At 35.6% G+C, this 16,691-nt stretch overlaps 3 protein-coding genes across 4 annotated transcripts; all 3 read left to right on the forward strand.

Moving 5' to 3' along the window:
- The first annotated feature begins 491 nt into the window (after positions 1-491).
- LOC122609528 (UDP-N-acetylglucosamine--dolichyl-phosphate N-acetylglucosaminephosphotransferase-like) lies at positions 492-5,559 on the forward strand. The gene is made up of 11 exons (XM_043782566.1): positions 492-941; positions 1,477-1,564; positions 1,669-1,760; positions 1,841-1,959; positions 2,051-2,166; positions 2,281-2,408; positions 2,854-2,940; positions 3,314-3,374; positions 3,457-3,497; positions 3,696-3,816; positions 5,155-5,559. Exons 1-11 carry the CDS (start codon positions 595-597, stop codon positions 5,212-5,214), a joined length of 1,260 nt encoding a protein of 419 aa, XP_043638501.1. The 5' UTR covers positions 492-594; the 3' UTR covers positions 5,215-5,559.
- A 442-nt stretch (positions 5,560-6,001) lies between these two features.
- Positions 6,002-11,114, forward strand: LOC122581393 (bifunctional peptidase and (3S)-lysyl hydroxylase JMJD7). 2 transcript variants are annotated; one of them, XM_043753620.1, is made up of 5 exons: positions 6,002-6,415; positions 6,530-6,838; positions 8,530-8,705; positions 10,215-10,285; positions 10,378-11,114. In XM_043753620.1, the coding sequence occupies exons 1-5, from the start codon at positions 6,026-6,028 to the stop codon at positions 10,587-10,589; spliced, it is 1,158 nt and encodes a 385-aa protein (XP_043609555.1). In that variant the 5' UTR covers positions 6,002-6,025; the 3' UTR covers positions 10,590-11,114. The 2 variants fall into 2 exon arrangements, with proteins under 2 accessions (XP_043609555.1, XP_043609563.1); XM_043753628.1 differs by having other exon boundaries at positions 10,362-10,442.
- Positions 11,115-13,725: 2,611 nt separating this feature from the next.
- LOC122599400 (probable carotenoid cleavage dioxygenase 4, chloroplastic) lies at positions 13,726-16,466 on the forward strand. The gene is made up of 2 exons (XM_043771908.1): positions 13,726-15,171; positions 15,915-16,466. Exons 1-2 carry the CDS (start codon positions 13,730-13,732, stop codon positions 16,273-16,275), a joined length of 1,803 nt encoding a protein of 600 aa, XP_043627843.1. The 5' UTR covers positions 13,726-13,729; the 3' UTR covers positions 16,276-16,466.
- Positions 16,467-16,691: the final 225 nt, after the last annotated feature.

Consider the following 16,691-nt stretch of genomic DNA (forward strand, 5'->3'; position numbering starts at 1 on the left):
TTAAAAGTTAAAAAGTTAAAACTTTAGGGTATAAACTGAAAATTGATAAAGGTAAAAAAGAAAAGTGTTGTAATTTAAGCTTAAAAACTTGTATTACTAATATGCATAAAGGAGTTGTACTTCTATACATATAAAACTTGTAAATTCCATGTTGGTTTTTAGAATGTATATAATAATAATGTAATTTGTAAGACCGTTCAAAATAAATAAATAAAAACAATTTAATTTGTAAGATTTATCTTTCTAAAAGATACAAAGATAATTTCGACATGTTATTAGTTTATTAATAAAGACCGAATCCATTACTTCGGAGTAAAACCTTAAATGTATCCACCGGTAATAATTAAGCTATGACTCTTAACATTGTTAGATACCTGGATGAACAAAGTCATCTCTTAACATTTTTTTCTTTCCTATCTCAATTTAAATCCTAGGGGTTGACAAAATTGTCCATGTTGACGTGTAAAATGCCAAGTGGATCTACCCAATTGGTTGTCACAACGCGAACATACAACGAGGCCAATAGAGCGCACACACACACACACATATATATAGATCGATCATCATTTTAACCGAAACTGCAAATCCGGCGCCATGGCAGCTCGCAAAAGAGGTCCTTCTTCTACTACCTCTACACCTAGTTCAAAAAGCACTGAATCTGACTCAAAATCAGCTGAATCATCATCATCATCCAAAATCAGTGCATCAAAGATCATATTGTTTTCTTTGATTATATTAGTTCCGTATTTATACTTGATATTTTATCATTATGAAATCGAAGGGGAGTTTAAGAGATCGATTGTTATAAATGGTGGATTAAGTTTCGGAGGATTTATAGTAACCCTAATTATGATTCCAGTAGCTTCTAGATATGTTATTAGAAGGAATCTTTATGGTTTTGATATTAACAAGAAAGGCACTCCCCAAGGTCTCATTAAAGTGTAAGTCCCCCTCTATTTATATATATTTTCTTACCAATTGAATTTGTTTATATCTATAGAGTGAGATTGTTTTAGAATATATACTTTATTAATTAGGGAAGTGACGTATAAGTAAGAGTGATATTAAATAATTGTATATTTTCGGAACAATGTGAGTGATGAAATGTGTAGAATTCCCCATCTAAATAGGAAAAAGAAAGTTTGTAAATGTTTACGCATCATCTAGAGTTACTTGATAAAGATTGTAATTTGCAAATGTTTAAGATAAGTTGCAGTGGTGAAGAATCCAAATGGGATATCAGATCAAACTACTTCAACATCAGCTGAGACTCTGAGAGTAGCCAAAATTTATGATTCATGCCTTTATTTTAAAAGGTCCTTATCTTTACATTGATTGCCCCAGTCTCATCTGTTATATGGTCCCATCGCTGTCTGACCTATGTATAGTTTTAAGGCTGATTGGATCTAAATGTATGTATGGGGGATTAACCATAGATCTCGTTTGCTAATCTAGACAGTACTATCTTCATTGCAGGCCCGAGTCGCTTGGTATTGTTGTTGGGATTGTTTTCTTGGTTGTGGCGATACTATTTCAGTATTTCAATTTCACATCAGATTCAATGGTATGTTTGCTTCTTCAGAACGTGGCACCATCTTTTTTGTTTGTATCTTCATCTAGTTTTGTTGATGGTAAATAGGCTCTTATATAATCCATATACGCTTGCAGTGGCTTGTCGAGTATAATGCAGCTTTAGCATCCGTGTGCTTTATGATTTTGCTTGGGTTTGTGGATGATGTCCTGGATATTCCTTGGCGAGTGTAAGTTTTCTACTTCTTAAAATTCATTTAGTTGCGTGCTACGAGATATATAGTAGCTTAAATTTTAATTGTGAAGGCAGGAAACTAGTATTGCCATCAATTGCTGCTCTCCCTCTTTTGATGGCCTATGCTGGCCATACAACGATTATGATACCAAAGCCCCTTGTTGAGTATGTTGGAACGGAAATTTTGGATCTAGGTAATCATGAAATAGTTGCTTGATTATGATACCTGTCTTGAGCTGTGAGTTGCTTGATTACTTCATTTCTTACCTGGTTTATACTACACAGGATGGATCTATAAGCTATATATGGGGCTCTTGGCTGTCTTTTGCACAAACTCGATCAACATTCATGCTGGCATAAACGGTCTTGAAGTTGGACAGACTGTTGTTATTGCATTTGCAGTAAGCTTTATATTTAAAAAGAACAACAAAATTAAGATCCATTTCACATGTCAATACGAAAAGCTGAAAATATATAATTTATCTGACTTATAATGCCATAATGGTAACTTGCAGATTTTGATTCACAATATTATGCAAATTGGAGTGTCTCCCAATCCTGAAACTAAACAGGCCCATGCATTTTCCATATACCTTGTCCAACCATTGCTTGCAACTTCATTGGCATTGCTTTCTTTCAACTGGTACTGATAATATTGCTGGGTCTTTAGTGTGAGTTTAGTTTTCTGTAAAGGTGCTGATTTTAACCCTGCTGTGTTTTTTTCTTCTCAAATGGGCCAACTTAAAAAAGTTAGCCAAAAGACACACGGGTTAAATGGGTCAAACTAGTTGAAGCTGAAAGCCTTTTTTCAATCTATACTCTTCTATATCGTTTTTATTTCGAACACTTATCAGAGACAGTATTGTTTTTAATCACAACATGTTAATTATGTATTGAAAAAAACTTAACAAAAAGGGCAAAAAAATGCTACCAGTAGCATGGCCGGCGTTTATTCAACCCATCCAAGAGACCTATTTCAAGCTGAACCTGGTTTTACTGTAGCCCAAGTAGCCTACAACCCAATCTGCTCGTCTTATCACTGCTATTTTCTGCATCATAGGGTCTAAATGTCACACTTGGTATTGTAGGTACCCGTCTTCTGTTTTTGTTGGTGACACCTATACATACTTTGCTGGAATGACGATGGCAGTTGTTGGCATTTTAGGCCACTATAGGTGCGTGTACATACTTATCTTTACTTAAATTCACGTAAGAGTGTATATTAATATACATTGGTATGTTTTTGGAAATAAAAATGGTAAAGGATGCCTATTCAGGCTGAAAGTCGAGCCTTTAGCTCTATTGTACTTCTCCTAACTGGTATTCTTGTGGCCGTTTCCTAGATTTCTTCTCTACCATTCCAATATCACCTGGTAAGATTTGAACCTGGGTCTCTACTGAGACCTTCAGGATGCGTTACAGCTAGGCCCTAGGCCACCATGGAGATGATTATGTTTTTGGAAATAAGTACCCATATATTCTAGATATCATGATGAATGCTTTCTTTCATTATTAAGTAATATGTTGTTTTTTTTTTTTTCCTGACAGTGAGACACTCTTAATATTCTTCCTTCCTCAAATTATAAATTTCCTATTGTCACTTCCTCAGGTCTGATCTTATTTACTCTTCCCATCTTCAAATAGTTGAGTTAATGATATATTAAAAAACTAAGAATATCTCATGTCTACAGCTTGCAGGTATTATCCCCTGTCCGCGCCATCGGCTGCCAAGGTAAGAGTAATGTGTTTTTTCTTTCTAAGAGTGGCTAATTTTACTTGTTTATGGGTCGATTCGGATTATAATTTCTCTCTAATGGGTTAAATAGTTAAACTGAAATACATCAGTGAAAATGGAAACATATTAAACAAAGGGCGTTCGGACCACCTTGGAGGTGCTTACACTTTACTGTGTCGTCCTGTTTACTACCAGGTTCGACCCTCAGACAGGACTGCTAACCGGGACAAAGGATGGGACACTTGTGAATGTTTCCTTGAGAATATTTGGCCGGATGTCTGAAAAGTCTCTATGCATTGTACTGTTGGTTCTCCAGGTAAACCCTTTTTCCTTCTGTATATTTATATCTTAGCTAAAACATCCTGGTATAAAATTCTCGAATCTCACTCCCATCAAAAGATGAAGTCAATTTTTTTAAAAAAAGTTTCATCCTAGTGCTTATTACAAGTGATCCATCTTACTAGAGGTAAAAATATGATCCTTGCCTGTGAATGAGCCGATTATGGGTCATGTTTTATCTCTGACTGGTGAATGAAATTTTGTAGGTAAAACGAAACTCGTGAAACCAGTTGAAATTCGCACAAAGTGCATCTTTATGGCAAAACCTTTACTCCATCTATCTATACTTATATACTCCTTTATAAAAATTATCCCCCCCCCCCCAATTTTAGAAAGTGTTACACAATAGTTACATACTAAATTACCCTTAATAAACACTCACTATGTAAAGAGTTTTTATAAATTACCAAATTTACCCTTAATGAATTAATTTACCCTCTAAACCCTTATTTTAATAAGTAACATTCTAAGCCCTTAGCTTCTAAAATATTTCACTATCACCTTTACATCAATCTACATCACTTGACACCTTTACCACCATCAATAATACCATCACCGACACCACTAGACCGCCGTCCCCACCGCCGCCGCATTCCGCGGGTACCATGCTCGTACTCCTTTATAAAAATTATCACCCCCCTCATTTTTAGAAATAGTTACACAATAGTTACATATGGAGTTACTAAATTACCCTTAATAAACATCCACTATGGAAAGAGTTTTTATAAAATACCAAATTTGCCCTTAATGAATTAATTTACACTCTAAACCTTTATTTAATAATTGACACTTTTAGCCCTTATCTTCTAAACATTTCCACTATAACAATTACATCAACCTACACCACTTGACACCGCCACCACCACCAATAGTACCAACACCACTAGACCGCCTTCCCCACCACCGCCGCCGCATTACGCGGGTACCATGCTTTTATTCAAAAGATTATTTCACATATGATGATTTTTTGTAATTATGGTGGCATATCAATTGGTTTTTATACAACACTACTTTGAAAAAAAGCATTTAAGGGCTTTGACCCGAACCCATTTGACCTGTTGCCAAAACCTCTTAACTTATTATTCAAATTGGTCGAGAAAAAGAACCGCTAGTCGGAATTTGGGGAAAGATATGCCTCCTCTCTAACCTCTTAATTGATCAACATGTTCCATTTTGGTACACTTCTATCAAAAGTTTTGGGTGTCTCAGCCAAATAGATGAAACTACAAGGCTACTTTTCAATTTCAGATTCAGTACCAATTGCAAAGATTGGTTGTATATGTATATCCTCTTACTCGCAACTTGCTTGTGGCAGGCCCTTGGTTGCTGCTTCTGTTTCTTCCTGAGGTGGATTCTCACTGGATGGTACAAATGAGGCATAGTAACTTAGAACATGACCTTTTGATCAAGATAGTGTTGATCAAAAACAGAGGTGTTGTATCATTTTACCAGAGTAGGGAACTTAGCAGCAATCAAAGGCCAGAATTGTTGATTTTTGCAGCTACTTTATACTAACAGCAGTCGAAGGCCAGAACTTAATGGATTGGGTGTTTGCTCAATTAGTGGAGAACCCCGCTTGTACTTTGATCAACTTTGTTTGCTATATAGTGTTTTTTCCCCTTCTATATAGTGTTAAGCAAGTCGAACAAAATTTGCAACTTCCTATGTTTTTACGTTTTACACCATCATTTATTTGTTATGCTTTGGAAATCGGTTTTAAGTATTCTGTGATGAAATATACTAGTATCTTGCTGTCAAAAACCAGGATTTAGTCCACATCAGATTGTGTAGAACCAATGAAAGCAAGAACTTGTCAACCAATTTAGGGACCGGTTAAAAAAATGGTTTTGCCAATGATCTTGTGGCATCAAAACGTAGGGGTCATGCTCTTTGAATAAAAGATCATGGGAATTTAATTCAATGGCTAACAAAATGCTTAAGTTGTGTTCTTGAGTTATGAGTGAATAGAAAAGAAAGAGGCAATCGTTTGGAATCATCCCAAAAATTTTACATTAAAATCTACTTTTTACATTGTTAATGTAAGGTTTACACTCGTAACACACTATTTTTGCATTAGTCAAAAGTATAATCAAACTGACGGATGTGTCCGAGGTATAAGTACAAAAACATGTTTTAAATTTGCTTCTTCCACCCTCAAAAAAAAAAAAAACCCTCCATTAAATCAAATGAACTCAACAACAACAAAGCTAGAAAACCTATGGGAAGAAGTTCGTGAACTGTCATTAGGAACCACCCCACAAATCGACCGTCTCAACACCCCACCAACCCCCATCCAATTCCTCCGTCATTACCTCTCTCAAAACAAACCCTTCATCCTCTCCGCCAGCGCCGCCACCACCCTCAACTGGCCGGCCACCACTCTTTGGACCTCCACTACTTACCTTCTCAACACCCTTTCGTCTTCCCCCATTTCCCTTCACTTAACCCCCACCGGCCAAGCTGATTCTCTTGTCCCACTCCCTTCTAACCCGGACTCCCTCTGTTTTGCCTCTGCAGCTGTCCGGAAAACATCGTTTTCCGACGCTATTGATGCGATTAATTCATCGCATAAGAAGGTAATGTATTTGAACAACAATGTGATGGGCTTGAGCTCTGGGGCAGTTTCGCAATAAATATTGATATTAATACTAATGTTTGTCAAAATTTAAAATATTTACGCTTGTTATCAGGATGGGTTAAATGTAGGATTTGTTGCATATGCACAACAGCAGAATGATTGTTTTAGGGCAGAGTATGGGGCGTTGGCAGGGGACTGTGATTCGGATATTTCGTGGGCCACAGAAGCAATTGGGCAATTACCGGAGGCTGTAAATTTGTGGATTGGGAATGAGTATTCGGAAACTTCGTTTCATAAGGATCATTATGAGAATTTGTACGCTGTTGTTACTGGTGAGAAGCATTTTGTGCTTCTTCCACCTACTGATGTTCATAGAATGTATATTAAGGAATATCCGGCTGCTAAATATTCTTATTCTGAGGTATGGTTCTAACAGCTTCTATTCTATATGGATTCTATCTTTTTGTGTATACAGGCATGTGTAATTTTGTTTTTATGAATGATTTGTATTGTATGTAATTATGTATCATACTTGCCAGGTGTTAGGATTTCGATATGTGTTCAAATTTATGTGATATTGGATAAACAAATTCAAATAATTATTCTGTAAGAAAACAATTCATGAAATTAGTGTTAGGTGGTGATTCTGCAGTTTGAATGTCTGAGAAATTCTAATTATAATAGATAAATCGACTAAAAGAAGAGATGTTTGTGAGGGGAAGTCTGTTTATTCTTGGATAATTATTTCTTGCGACTGTTACAAACTGATTATTCAAAACTTTTAATATTGACCCATAAATAATTATGTGATTATGTGATTTAGTGGTCACAGTAGTCAGCCAGGAAATCCAAATATCTGCTAATTAGTATTCTATAAAGTGGTAGATAGAGTAAGTTATGGTGAAGTAGAGAGGCTCGTTCCATGTTAGCAGCTAAGGAGCTACTCTAGAGTTCCGGGAAAGAAAGATCTATTCACTCTCCCTACAAAAGAAGTTCGCTAGGCCCTTACTTCGACAATTCAATTTGATAGATAGTAGGAAGAAGAGACCTCTTTCTTGTTTGAGGAATTGCTTCAAGGGAAAAAAAGGAAGCTAGCTATTGAGTTTCCGGGCATTAATAAGATGTCGTTAGACCGAATTCGAGACATTTATTATAGCGACTTCTGATAGCAATTCACTAGTGCCAAGGAGCGGGTATCGAGAATCAATAGGGGAACAGTTAGAATAGGGGAAGAAATCCGCCTAGACTGGAGGGTTCTGCCATCGAGTTCATCTCGGTTCTTGTTTGAGATTCTAGTAGCGACTGCTGTACTTTCCATTCCTATCCAATGATTGCTTCTTTGATGCACAGATAACTCGCTTTCCGGCTAAGAAAGACTGAGACTCTCTAGCTACTATAACAACAACTGAGCCATGGTCCTCTTTTTACGGAACCTTCTATGAAACAGTTTAGCTTTCTTTCCCTTACCCTGTATGGATGCCGGGGACTACCGTAACGCTTTGGCCTACACCTGCTCCATACCTTGGTTTGCTTAGCTTCATGTACTCCCTTTTGGTTCATCTGCTTTAGGCTTATCATCTTCTTTCTCTTCCTTCATATCTTCTCTTTCAATGGTATTCTATCACACCATCTCTTGCAAACACTGGAAGGCTTAAAGGCTTAAAATTTTTGTTCAAATAATTAAATGTTATTCAACTATGATTCAATTTACTTTTCACATACTAATTATTACCTTTATTAGTTCTCTTATCAAGAGAAGATTAGTTTCATGTTGAAACGGGCTGATTGATAAAGTGTTGATTTCAAGTATAGAAAGGTTGATTAATCTTTAATTGTTAATCAAGCATAGTACATTCATAGTGTTGGATAACATTTCAATCCAGTTATTACATAATAATATTATAATAATATGTACATCGTTCTCAACACTTTAGAAGTTGCATCATTTTGATGTTGAAACATAACAAATGTGACATTTGGATCTGAAGTCTATCTTTTTGTTTTCTCCATCAGAATGCAGGGAGAATTTTCTTTTTAACTTCCTGCAAAGTTAGTTTATACGTCAGATGTTACTAAATCATAAAGTCATTACTCATGTATGGAATGTTACAGGAAACTGGGGAGTTTGAATTAGAACTTGAAAATCCACCAAGATACGTCCCCTGGTGCAGTGTAAATCCTTTCCCATTACCTGAAAACAAGGAGAAAGAAATATCAGAATTTCCATTATACTATAATGGACCGAAGCCATTTAAAGTCACTGTCAAGGCTGGTGAAATTCTTTACTTGTAAGCTTTTTTTCCGTAACAATTTCATACACATGCGCATGGGTAACATCAAATCTTGATGCATTTGAAATAAAATTATCATTCATTGTCTCTTTGCTCATGTAACACACCTTATTAACTTATTAAGTGAGTGTGGCTAAATGAGGGTGGGAGAGTCAGCCAGGTTGGGCAATGGGTTTCGGTAGAAATTGGTTGGTTTTAGTATGGGTAGGTCAGGTTAACTTGCAAACATTTTTTTGTTACTTTCCAATATTAGTATTATATATTAAAATACAGTGATGTTAAAGCAGTAGCATCAAACATACACTTAGTCATTTTTTTTGTTTAAATAAGAATCGACTCATATATAAGTAATTAAGTTAACATTACCATCCTATTATTAAGTAGGGAACACTCATTTTCCGTTCATACTTTCACGGAAAGGGAACTTGCGTGGACCTCTGGTCCCCGCTCCATCCGAAAAAAAGCAGAACAATTTTAATCTGGGGTTGTCTTTGTCTAGAAAACGAGCACATCTATTCTCTCTCTCTTTTTAAAAGGTTCCTTTGCAGATTTACTTATTTGCCTATTAGTAATCATTAGCTATTTTTACTGAGGTACCCACAACTTACCTTTGAATCTCCACAACTTACCTTCTCAACACCCTTTCGGCTTCCCCCGTTTCCCTCCACTTAACCCCCACTGGCCAAGCTGATTCTCTTCTAACCCCGAATCCCCACGTCTTCAGCTGTCCGGAAAACATTGTTTGTCGACGCTATTGATGCAATTAAATCATCACTTAAGAAGGTAATGTATTTGAAGTTTGAACAGTATGTAAATATTTGAACAACTATATGGAAAATGTATTTAGGGTTAAGCCGTTAAGGTGCTTCGAAATGTATTCATTTAAAGTCCAAAATCTTTAATATGTTAACTTACAAACTGGTCGGTTTTAGTATGGGTAGGTCAGGTTAACTTACAAACTTTTTTTTGTTACTTTCAAATAATAGTATAGTGTTATATTTTCAAATACAGTGTAAAGCAAGAGCATAAAACATACACTTAGTCATTATTTTGTTTAGATAAAATTGACTCATTTATAAGTGATTAAGTTAAAATTGCTGCCCTATTATTAACTAGGCACACTTATTTTCAATCCATGCTTTCACGGAAAGGAAACTTGCTTGGACCTCTGGTCCCCGCTCTATCCGAAAAGAAGCAGAACAATTCTAATCTGACGTTCCCGCCCTATTATCAACTGCACACTCAAATGTTGCTAATAATTGTGTGATGATAGGAATATTAACAAGTCTTATGTCTTATCTAGGTTATCTTGACCTTATCTTAAAAATTAAATTCGGAAAGTTAGTTATTTTTTTTCTAAAGAGGAGCACTTCATAATAATTTTTGGTCAAAAAAGGAGCCCATTTTATAGTTGGGATCAACTGTTTTTGTGCCAATCCAACAATTTTATTTCTACCATACTTTGTCAAAAAAATGTTCATGACTCTTAATTTGGTGGTTATGCAGGCCAAGTATGTGGTTTCATCATGTTCGGCAGACTCCAGACAACAGGGGACTTACCATTGCAGTGAATTATTGTATACTTTCATTTTGATTACCTTTCCTAGAGATTTACAATAATAAAGTGCAGTCCCGTATATCCCTAATCAAAAGATACATCTACTCGCAGGGTATGATATGCAGTTTGACATCAAATATGCATACTTCAACTTCTTACAATCACTCGAGGCACCCCTAGAGCTAGTATGTCACCAGTCAAGTTCAAATACTTCTGAACGTTTTGTAAGAGATCGCCTCAATGTTGATAATTCTGTCTTAAATGAAGATGTGGCTGATGGTGATGGAAATCATAAAGAGGAGGCGACCTTAACGACTGTCTGACATATTTTGATCTTTTAGCCAACCTGTAACCATCCTTCATTCCACCTGGCTAATTTTCTTTACGAATTTTGCAGAATGATCACGTTCAAAACCGACAAAAGGTAGCTAGAAACCTTTAAAGCAAAGCTGATAAATCATTTACCAGCTGGGTTTACCTCTTATATATAGGTTACATATTCTGTTTAGTTTATCTGTGACCCTAGATGTATGATTATGGAGTTTGTTGGTAACTATACAGGTTGTATTTCAGGTCTGTTTGAATGACCCACATGTTGTATCTTCTGTCCTGAAGATTGTTTTAGGGGCTTCACGTATGTTTTGGTTTGCTTAACGGACGAACAATTATGCATGTCGTGGATGTACCGATTGTTATAGAAATTTTACATTATGATGTATCGCGAATTGTGGTGTATCTATCACCTACATTTAAAAAATGTTTATAATATATGGTTAGACTAAAATCAATTGAGGTTAAAAAGTTTGCTGATTCTTCGTACAATGTGAAACTTGCCCAAATTTTGGATATGATTGTTCGTCGTACGCAAAGAGTGGAAAATGATTCGTCAAGTAGGAGCTATCTAGATTATGCATGCACATGAACACCTGTGACGAGATTGGGGATTTGGGTTTCATCTATGGGGTATCCTTTAGACGAGATTGGGGATTTGGGTCTGCGAATGATTAGATCATTAGTATTGCAGTTCCCCAATATGGCTAGAGCTAGTTACGATATTGTACATTTTCATATTAAAATTTCGTCATTTAAATTTTATGGTAAGTGTACAACTATTTAATTCACCTTAACGAAAGTTCTTAACGATAGAAATATGGAACTAGAAGAATTTAAGACATATTTTGGCATATAATGCCAGCTGTTTTATGCATTAATTTGTTTTTCACATTGATTATTTCTTTTTTGAGAACATCAATTAACCAAAATTTTGAACCTCAGCATTTTGTGTTATTGATGAATGGATAATACGGAGTTGTAATGTAGTGGGGAAGGTTTGATTTTGAAACATCTTGATGGATTCTAATTATGTTGACAATGAATGAAAGTGGTCCTCAACACAAATAAAAGATCAAACTTAATTTGTGAAAATAACTTTTATTGTGGAGTACAAGTTAACAAAATAAATTATTTTTAAAATTCATACTATAAATTATCTTTACATAAATAAGAAAAGACGACAATACTAAGGAATTAATTATTTTGTTCTTCGCAAACTAAAGCTCTATCACAAAACAAATGGTACATTTTGTTTCTTTCTTTCACATGATCAGATATTTATCATGCAAGTATTATGAATTATTGGGATGTACAAATACTCACAGGTTTCATATAGGTTGGAGAAAACACAATTCGTGAAACCACTACCTAATAATAACACTTTAATTACATATCTACCAATTAAAATATAAAATTTCATTTAGTTTGTATTATATGTGCTTAAATTACAAATTAATAAGTTATCCACCAATATCACTGATGATGGCTCTATAAAACGATGCTGAGTTCTTTGGTGTCACAAAGAGCAGCCGAGGGCAATCTTCAACACCATATCCATGAGTCCATGACCACCAACGTCAGGCTCTTTGCTGCATTTTAATGCTCTTCTAAATAAAACCTATTTTTGTGTGTATGTGACTGATATAAATAGTCAAATAAATGTAGATCGTAGATAGTATCTGATTTGTGTTTCTATGCCCCTCCTGATAAGTGTAGTTGTTGGTTACATATTTCAATAGGTTTTGACATTTGTTTGAGAAATAGCAAAGGAGAGATGCGTAGGATCTAAAGCAGCATGGTTGGATCAGTGGTAAACACCCTTGCCTCTGGAGACAGAGGTCATGGGTTCGATCCTCATCCCATGCAAAGGTTGGAGGGTCTTTTCTACCATTTAGGTAGAAACTGGAAGCAGCCTCTCTACTTAGGTAGCGGTAAGGTCTGCCTACATCTTAACCTCCCCTATACACCGTCGAGGTATTAGGGCTCAAAACAGGCGAAATGCGGCATTGAGCAGTTACTTACTTTTAGATGTGTAGGATCTCTATATATGTGTTAAATTATATATTACAGTGTGTTTGATTCACAAAATATTTCTGTAAGGAATGAAATTTGTCAAAAGAATTAGATTCTTAAGAAATGAAATTTGATGGAATGTTTTTTATTTTTTGAAAATTCAAAAAAAAAGGAAGGAATGAAATTTATCCAGTAACCCAAAGAATGTAGATAACATCAAATGAAATGTTTGCATTTTGTGGAATGAAGTTTTATCATCTAACCAAATGTACTACGGAATGAAATTCAATTCCAATTTCATCATTATTTCATCAAAATCTGTAAACTAAACATGACCTACAACTTGGTTTTAGTTAGTAACAGGTTGCAAAATTGAATATTAATTAAGTTTGTTAAATCGATCAGTTTGAAAAAGTTGATGCTACTAGTTATATGAAAATATAGTAGAAATAGTTTGTGCCGGATTCAATGTTATTAAACTTGATAATATATCATTTTATAATGGATAGATATGATATAATCTAAATTAAAATTTGGTATATATGAAATTTTAACTTTTAATAAGTTTAATACGTAATTTGGGTAATAATATTGGATGTATATGAAATTCTCCCTTTTAAGTTAATCACCAATCACTTTGTTTTTGTACTCTCACTGTTAAGTGATCCGATAGTTAGCATGGTTAAACCCTTCATCATCGAGTCTCCGTTATTCTATCCGAGGCTCCTAGCCATTAAAAAGGAAAAATAGTCATTAGTTATATTTACAGCCAATCTAACCATAACATCCCTAAATCCAACAATGAAACTAAAAAAAGGAAAATAAAAAGATAACGACTTAGCCGTTAATTATATCCAGATACCACTATCCACGTTGATATAGATATTTTTATCAACAGGAACACACTATATTTCAGTTGGATAATGATTTTCTTATGGATACAACAAATTATTATTATTATTATTATTATTATTATTATTATTATTATTAAAGCAACAAATGAAAAATGTAGTGGTTGAAGAGTTGAAGGCACTGATGGGTCCTTTTCCATGTTTTTATTATAAAAACATGTGTCCTCACTTCTATGGTAAGGTATCTAGCGGGCCACTTAAACAATATGGATTCACTTTCCTCATCTTTCCTTTCACCATTTTCACCACCAAATTATATAGTTTCGCCACTACTGCCACCGCAATCTCCGTCGCCGTCGCTCCAGCCACATTCCCCTTTCCGTGTATTCTCTGTCAGAATTGAAGATAAACCACAAACCATAATTACCACCACCACCACCACAACCCAGAGGTCTAGTCAAGAAACTCAAAAAAAGCCGAAACCATCATTGAATATTGAGAAACGCAAAAGATCAGTGGTGGTACCAATACCATTCACGATCTTTAATGCATTTGATAGCATCATTAATAACTTTATCGATCCGCCTGTTCGGGTTTCGGTTGACCCAAAACACGTCTTGTCAGATAACTTTTCACCTGTGAATGAACTTCCTCCTACCGAGTGTGAAGTGATCGAGGGTACACTTCCTAGTTGTCTTAATGGGGCTTACTTCCGTAACGGGCCTAACCCGCAATTCTTACCACGGGGTCCATACCACCTCTTTGATGGGGATGGTATGCTTCACGCTATTCGTATCTCTAATGGAAAGGCCACGTTTTGTAGTCGCTATGTGAAAACTTACAAATATAACATAGAGAAAGATGCGGGCTTTCCCATCATCCCAAATGTTTTTTCAGGATTTAATGGTATGACGGCCTCTGCTGCTCGCATGGTTGTCACAGCTGGCAGGTTTTTGACGGGTCAATTTGACCCGACAAAAGGAATTGGCTTAGCCAATACTAGTTTGGCCTATTTTGGCAATAAGCTTTTAGCTCTAGGGGAGTCAGATCTCCCCTATGCCATCAAACTGGCACCCGATGGTGATATAATCACCCTTGAACGCCACGATTTTGATGGCAAGCTATTCATGAGCATGACAGCTCACCCAAAAATTGACCCAATAACTAAAGAAGCTTTTGCTTTTCGCTACGGCCCAATGCCTCCATTCCTAACATTTTTCCGATTCAACGAAAACGGAGAAAAACAACCCGATGTCCCAATCTTCTCAATGACAAGCCCATCGTTTCTTCACGACTTTGCCATCACTAAAAACTACGCTATTTTCCCGGAGATCCAAATAGGGATGAGCCCAATGGAAATGATCGGTGGAGGGTCACCCGTGAGCGCGGACCTTGGGAAAGTGTCACGACTTGGGGTGATCCCAAGGTACGCTAAGGACGAGTCAGAGATGAAGTGGTTTGAGGCTGCAGGGCTTAATGCTATACATTGCATCAATGCATGGGAAGAAGATGGTGGAGATACTATTGTGATGGTGGCCCCAAACATACTATCAGTGGAACATACACTTGAAAGAATGGATTTGATCCATGCGTCGGTGGAAAAAGTGACAATTAACATGAAAACTGGGATGGTCACCCGACACCCTCTTTCTACCCGAAATCTTGACTTTGGTGTCATCAATCAGGCTTTTGTTGCTGTAAAAAACAGGTTAGTTTAATTTTAACAGTGCTACTTTTTAAAACCAAATTAATATTTTATTATTCATATGATAGTCGAAAATCTTCATAAAACTATATTATAAAGAGAAAGTGACATTAAATAATTATATTATGTTGAATTCTGTTTTGATTAGGTTTATCATATGTCTTTTACTGGAAACAATAGTTTGTTTCAAATTAACAATATTAAACCAAAGACTTCTACCAAACATAATCATAATTTTTTAATCACATGTTTGTTTGATAACCTTTCATGAATTGTAAACTTATAATTTGTCATCATTAGTTTTTTAGTCACTCACCAGTCACCACCAAAACCGTTTAGACATACTTGATTCTTGCCCTGATTCTGAAAAGAAAGTTACCCAAAAATAGACAAATTAAGCTAGCTATGCACAAATTGTCTTCCTTGAAGTAATTACATAAAGATGATGTTTTGATATTTAAAGAAGTTATACTTATTGTCATCTAGCTTTACAACTAGAATTTCTACTTTTAAAGCAAATGGATTATATATGGAGTACGTTTTATAACCACTTTTTCTAAAATTAACACAAATATGAACTATTTTTAAATGCTACATTAAAAGTTTACAACTAGAACACACGGATCAAATATAACAATTATAATTGTGTAATTATAAACATTTATAGGTATAAGTCTTAAAAACGTCATCTTAAAAAACCTCCCAAAAATTGGTTTGTGATATGAAACTTATGTACATGTATGCAGGTATATGTATTGTGGAATTGGGGATCCAATGCCTAAAATATCTGGAGTTGTCAAGCTAGATGTGTCGCTATCCGAAGTAGACCGTCGCGAATGCATAGTGGCTAGCAGGATTTTCGGGCCTGGTTGTTTTGGTGGTGAACCATTCTTTGTGTCTAGGGAACCCGACAACCCAAATGCGGATGAGGATGACGGGTATGTAGTTTCTTACGTGCATAATGAGAACACCGGTGAATCGAGGTTTGTGGTGATGGATGCTAAGTCACCTACACTCGAGATTGTCGCTGCTGTGAAGTTGCCCCACCGGGTGCCATATGGGTTCCATGGTCTCTTCGTTAGAGAAAGTGACATTAATAAGTTGTGATGATAAATGAATGGTCCAATAATTCTTGCACCAAAAAGCTCCAAACTAGATATTTTTGCATATATACATATATATATATATATATATATGTGTGTGTACATATAATATGACGTTCAAAAAAAGGACTCACACACATTTGTATGTAAATTACGTTTGTTTTATAGATGAATATGATTAGCTGCTTGGAGAGATATCTCATATAACCTATAGTGTTACAATTTTATGACGTGACTAAAGTCTAAAGTAGAACAGGTTATAGCTAGTCACATTTTTAGAGCATCAGGATCTAGGTTGACGCAATTAGTCATTTCAACGTCACATCAATAATTTTCACTATTTCATCATTTTTTACCCGTTATGAGACGTGAGAGATAACACAAGATGTACGTAGCAAACAACTTTTTCCTTGTTTCTAA

The sequence above is a fragment of the Erigeron canadensis genome, chromosome 1 (genome assembly GCF_010389155.1).
Source record: "Erigeron canadensis isolate Cc75 chromosome 1, C_canadensis_v1, whole genome shotgun sequence".
NCBI lineage: Eukaryota > Viridiplantae > Streptophyta > Magnoliopsida > Asterales > Asteraceae > Erigeron > Erigeron canadensis.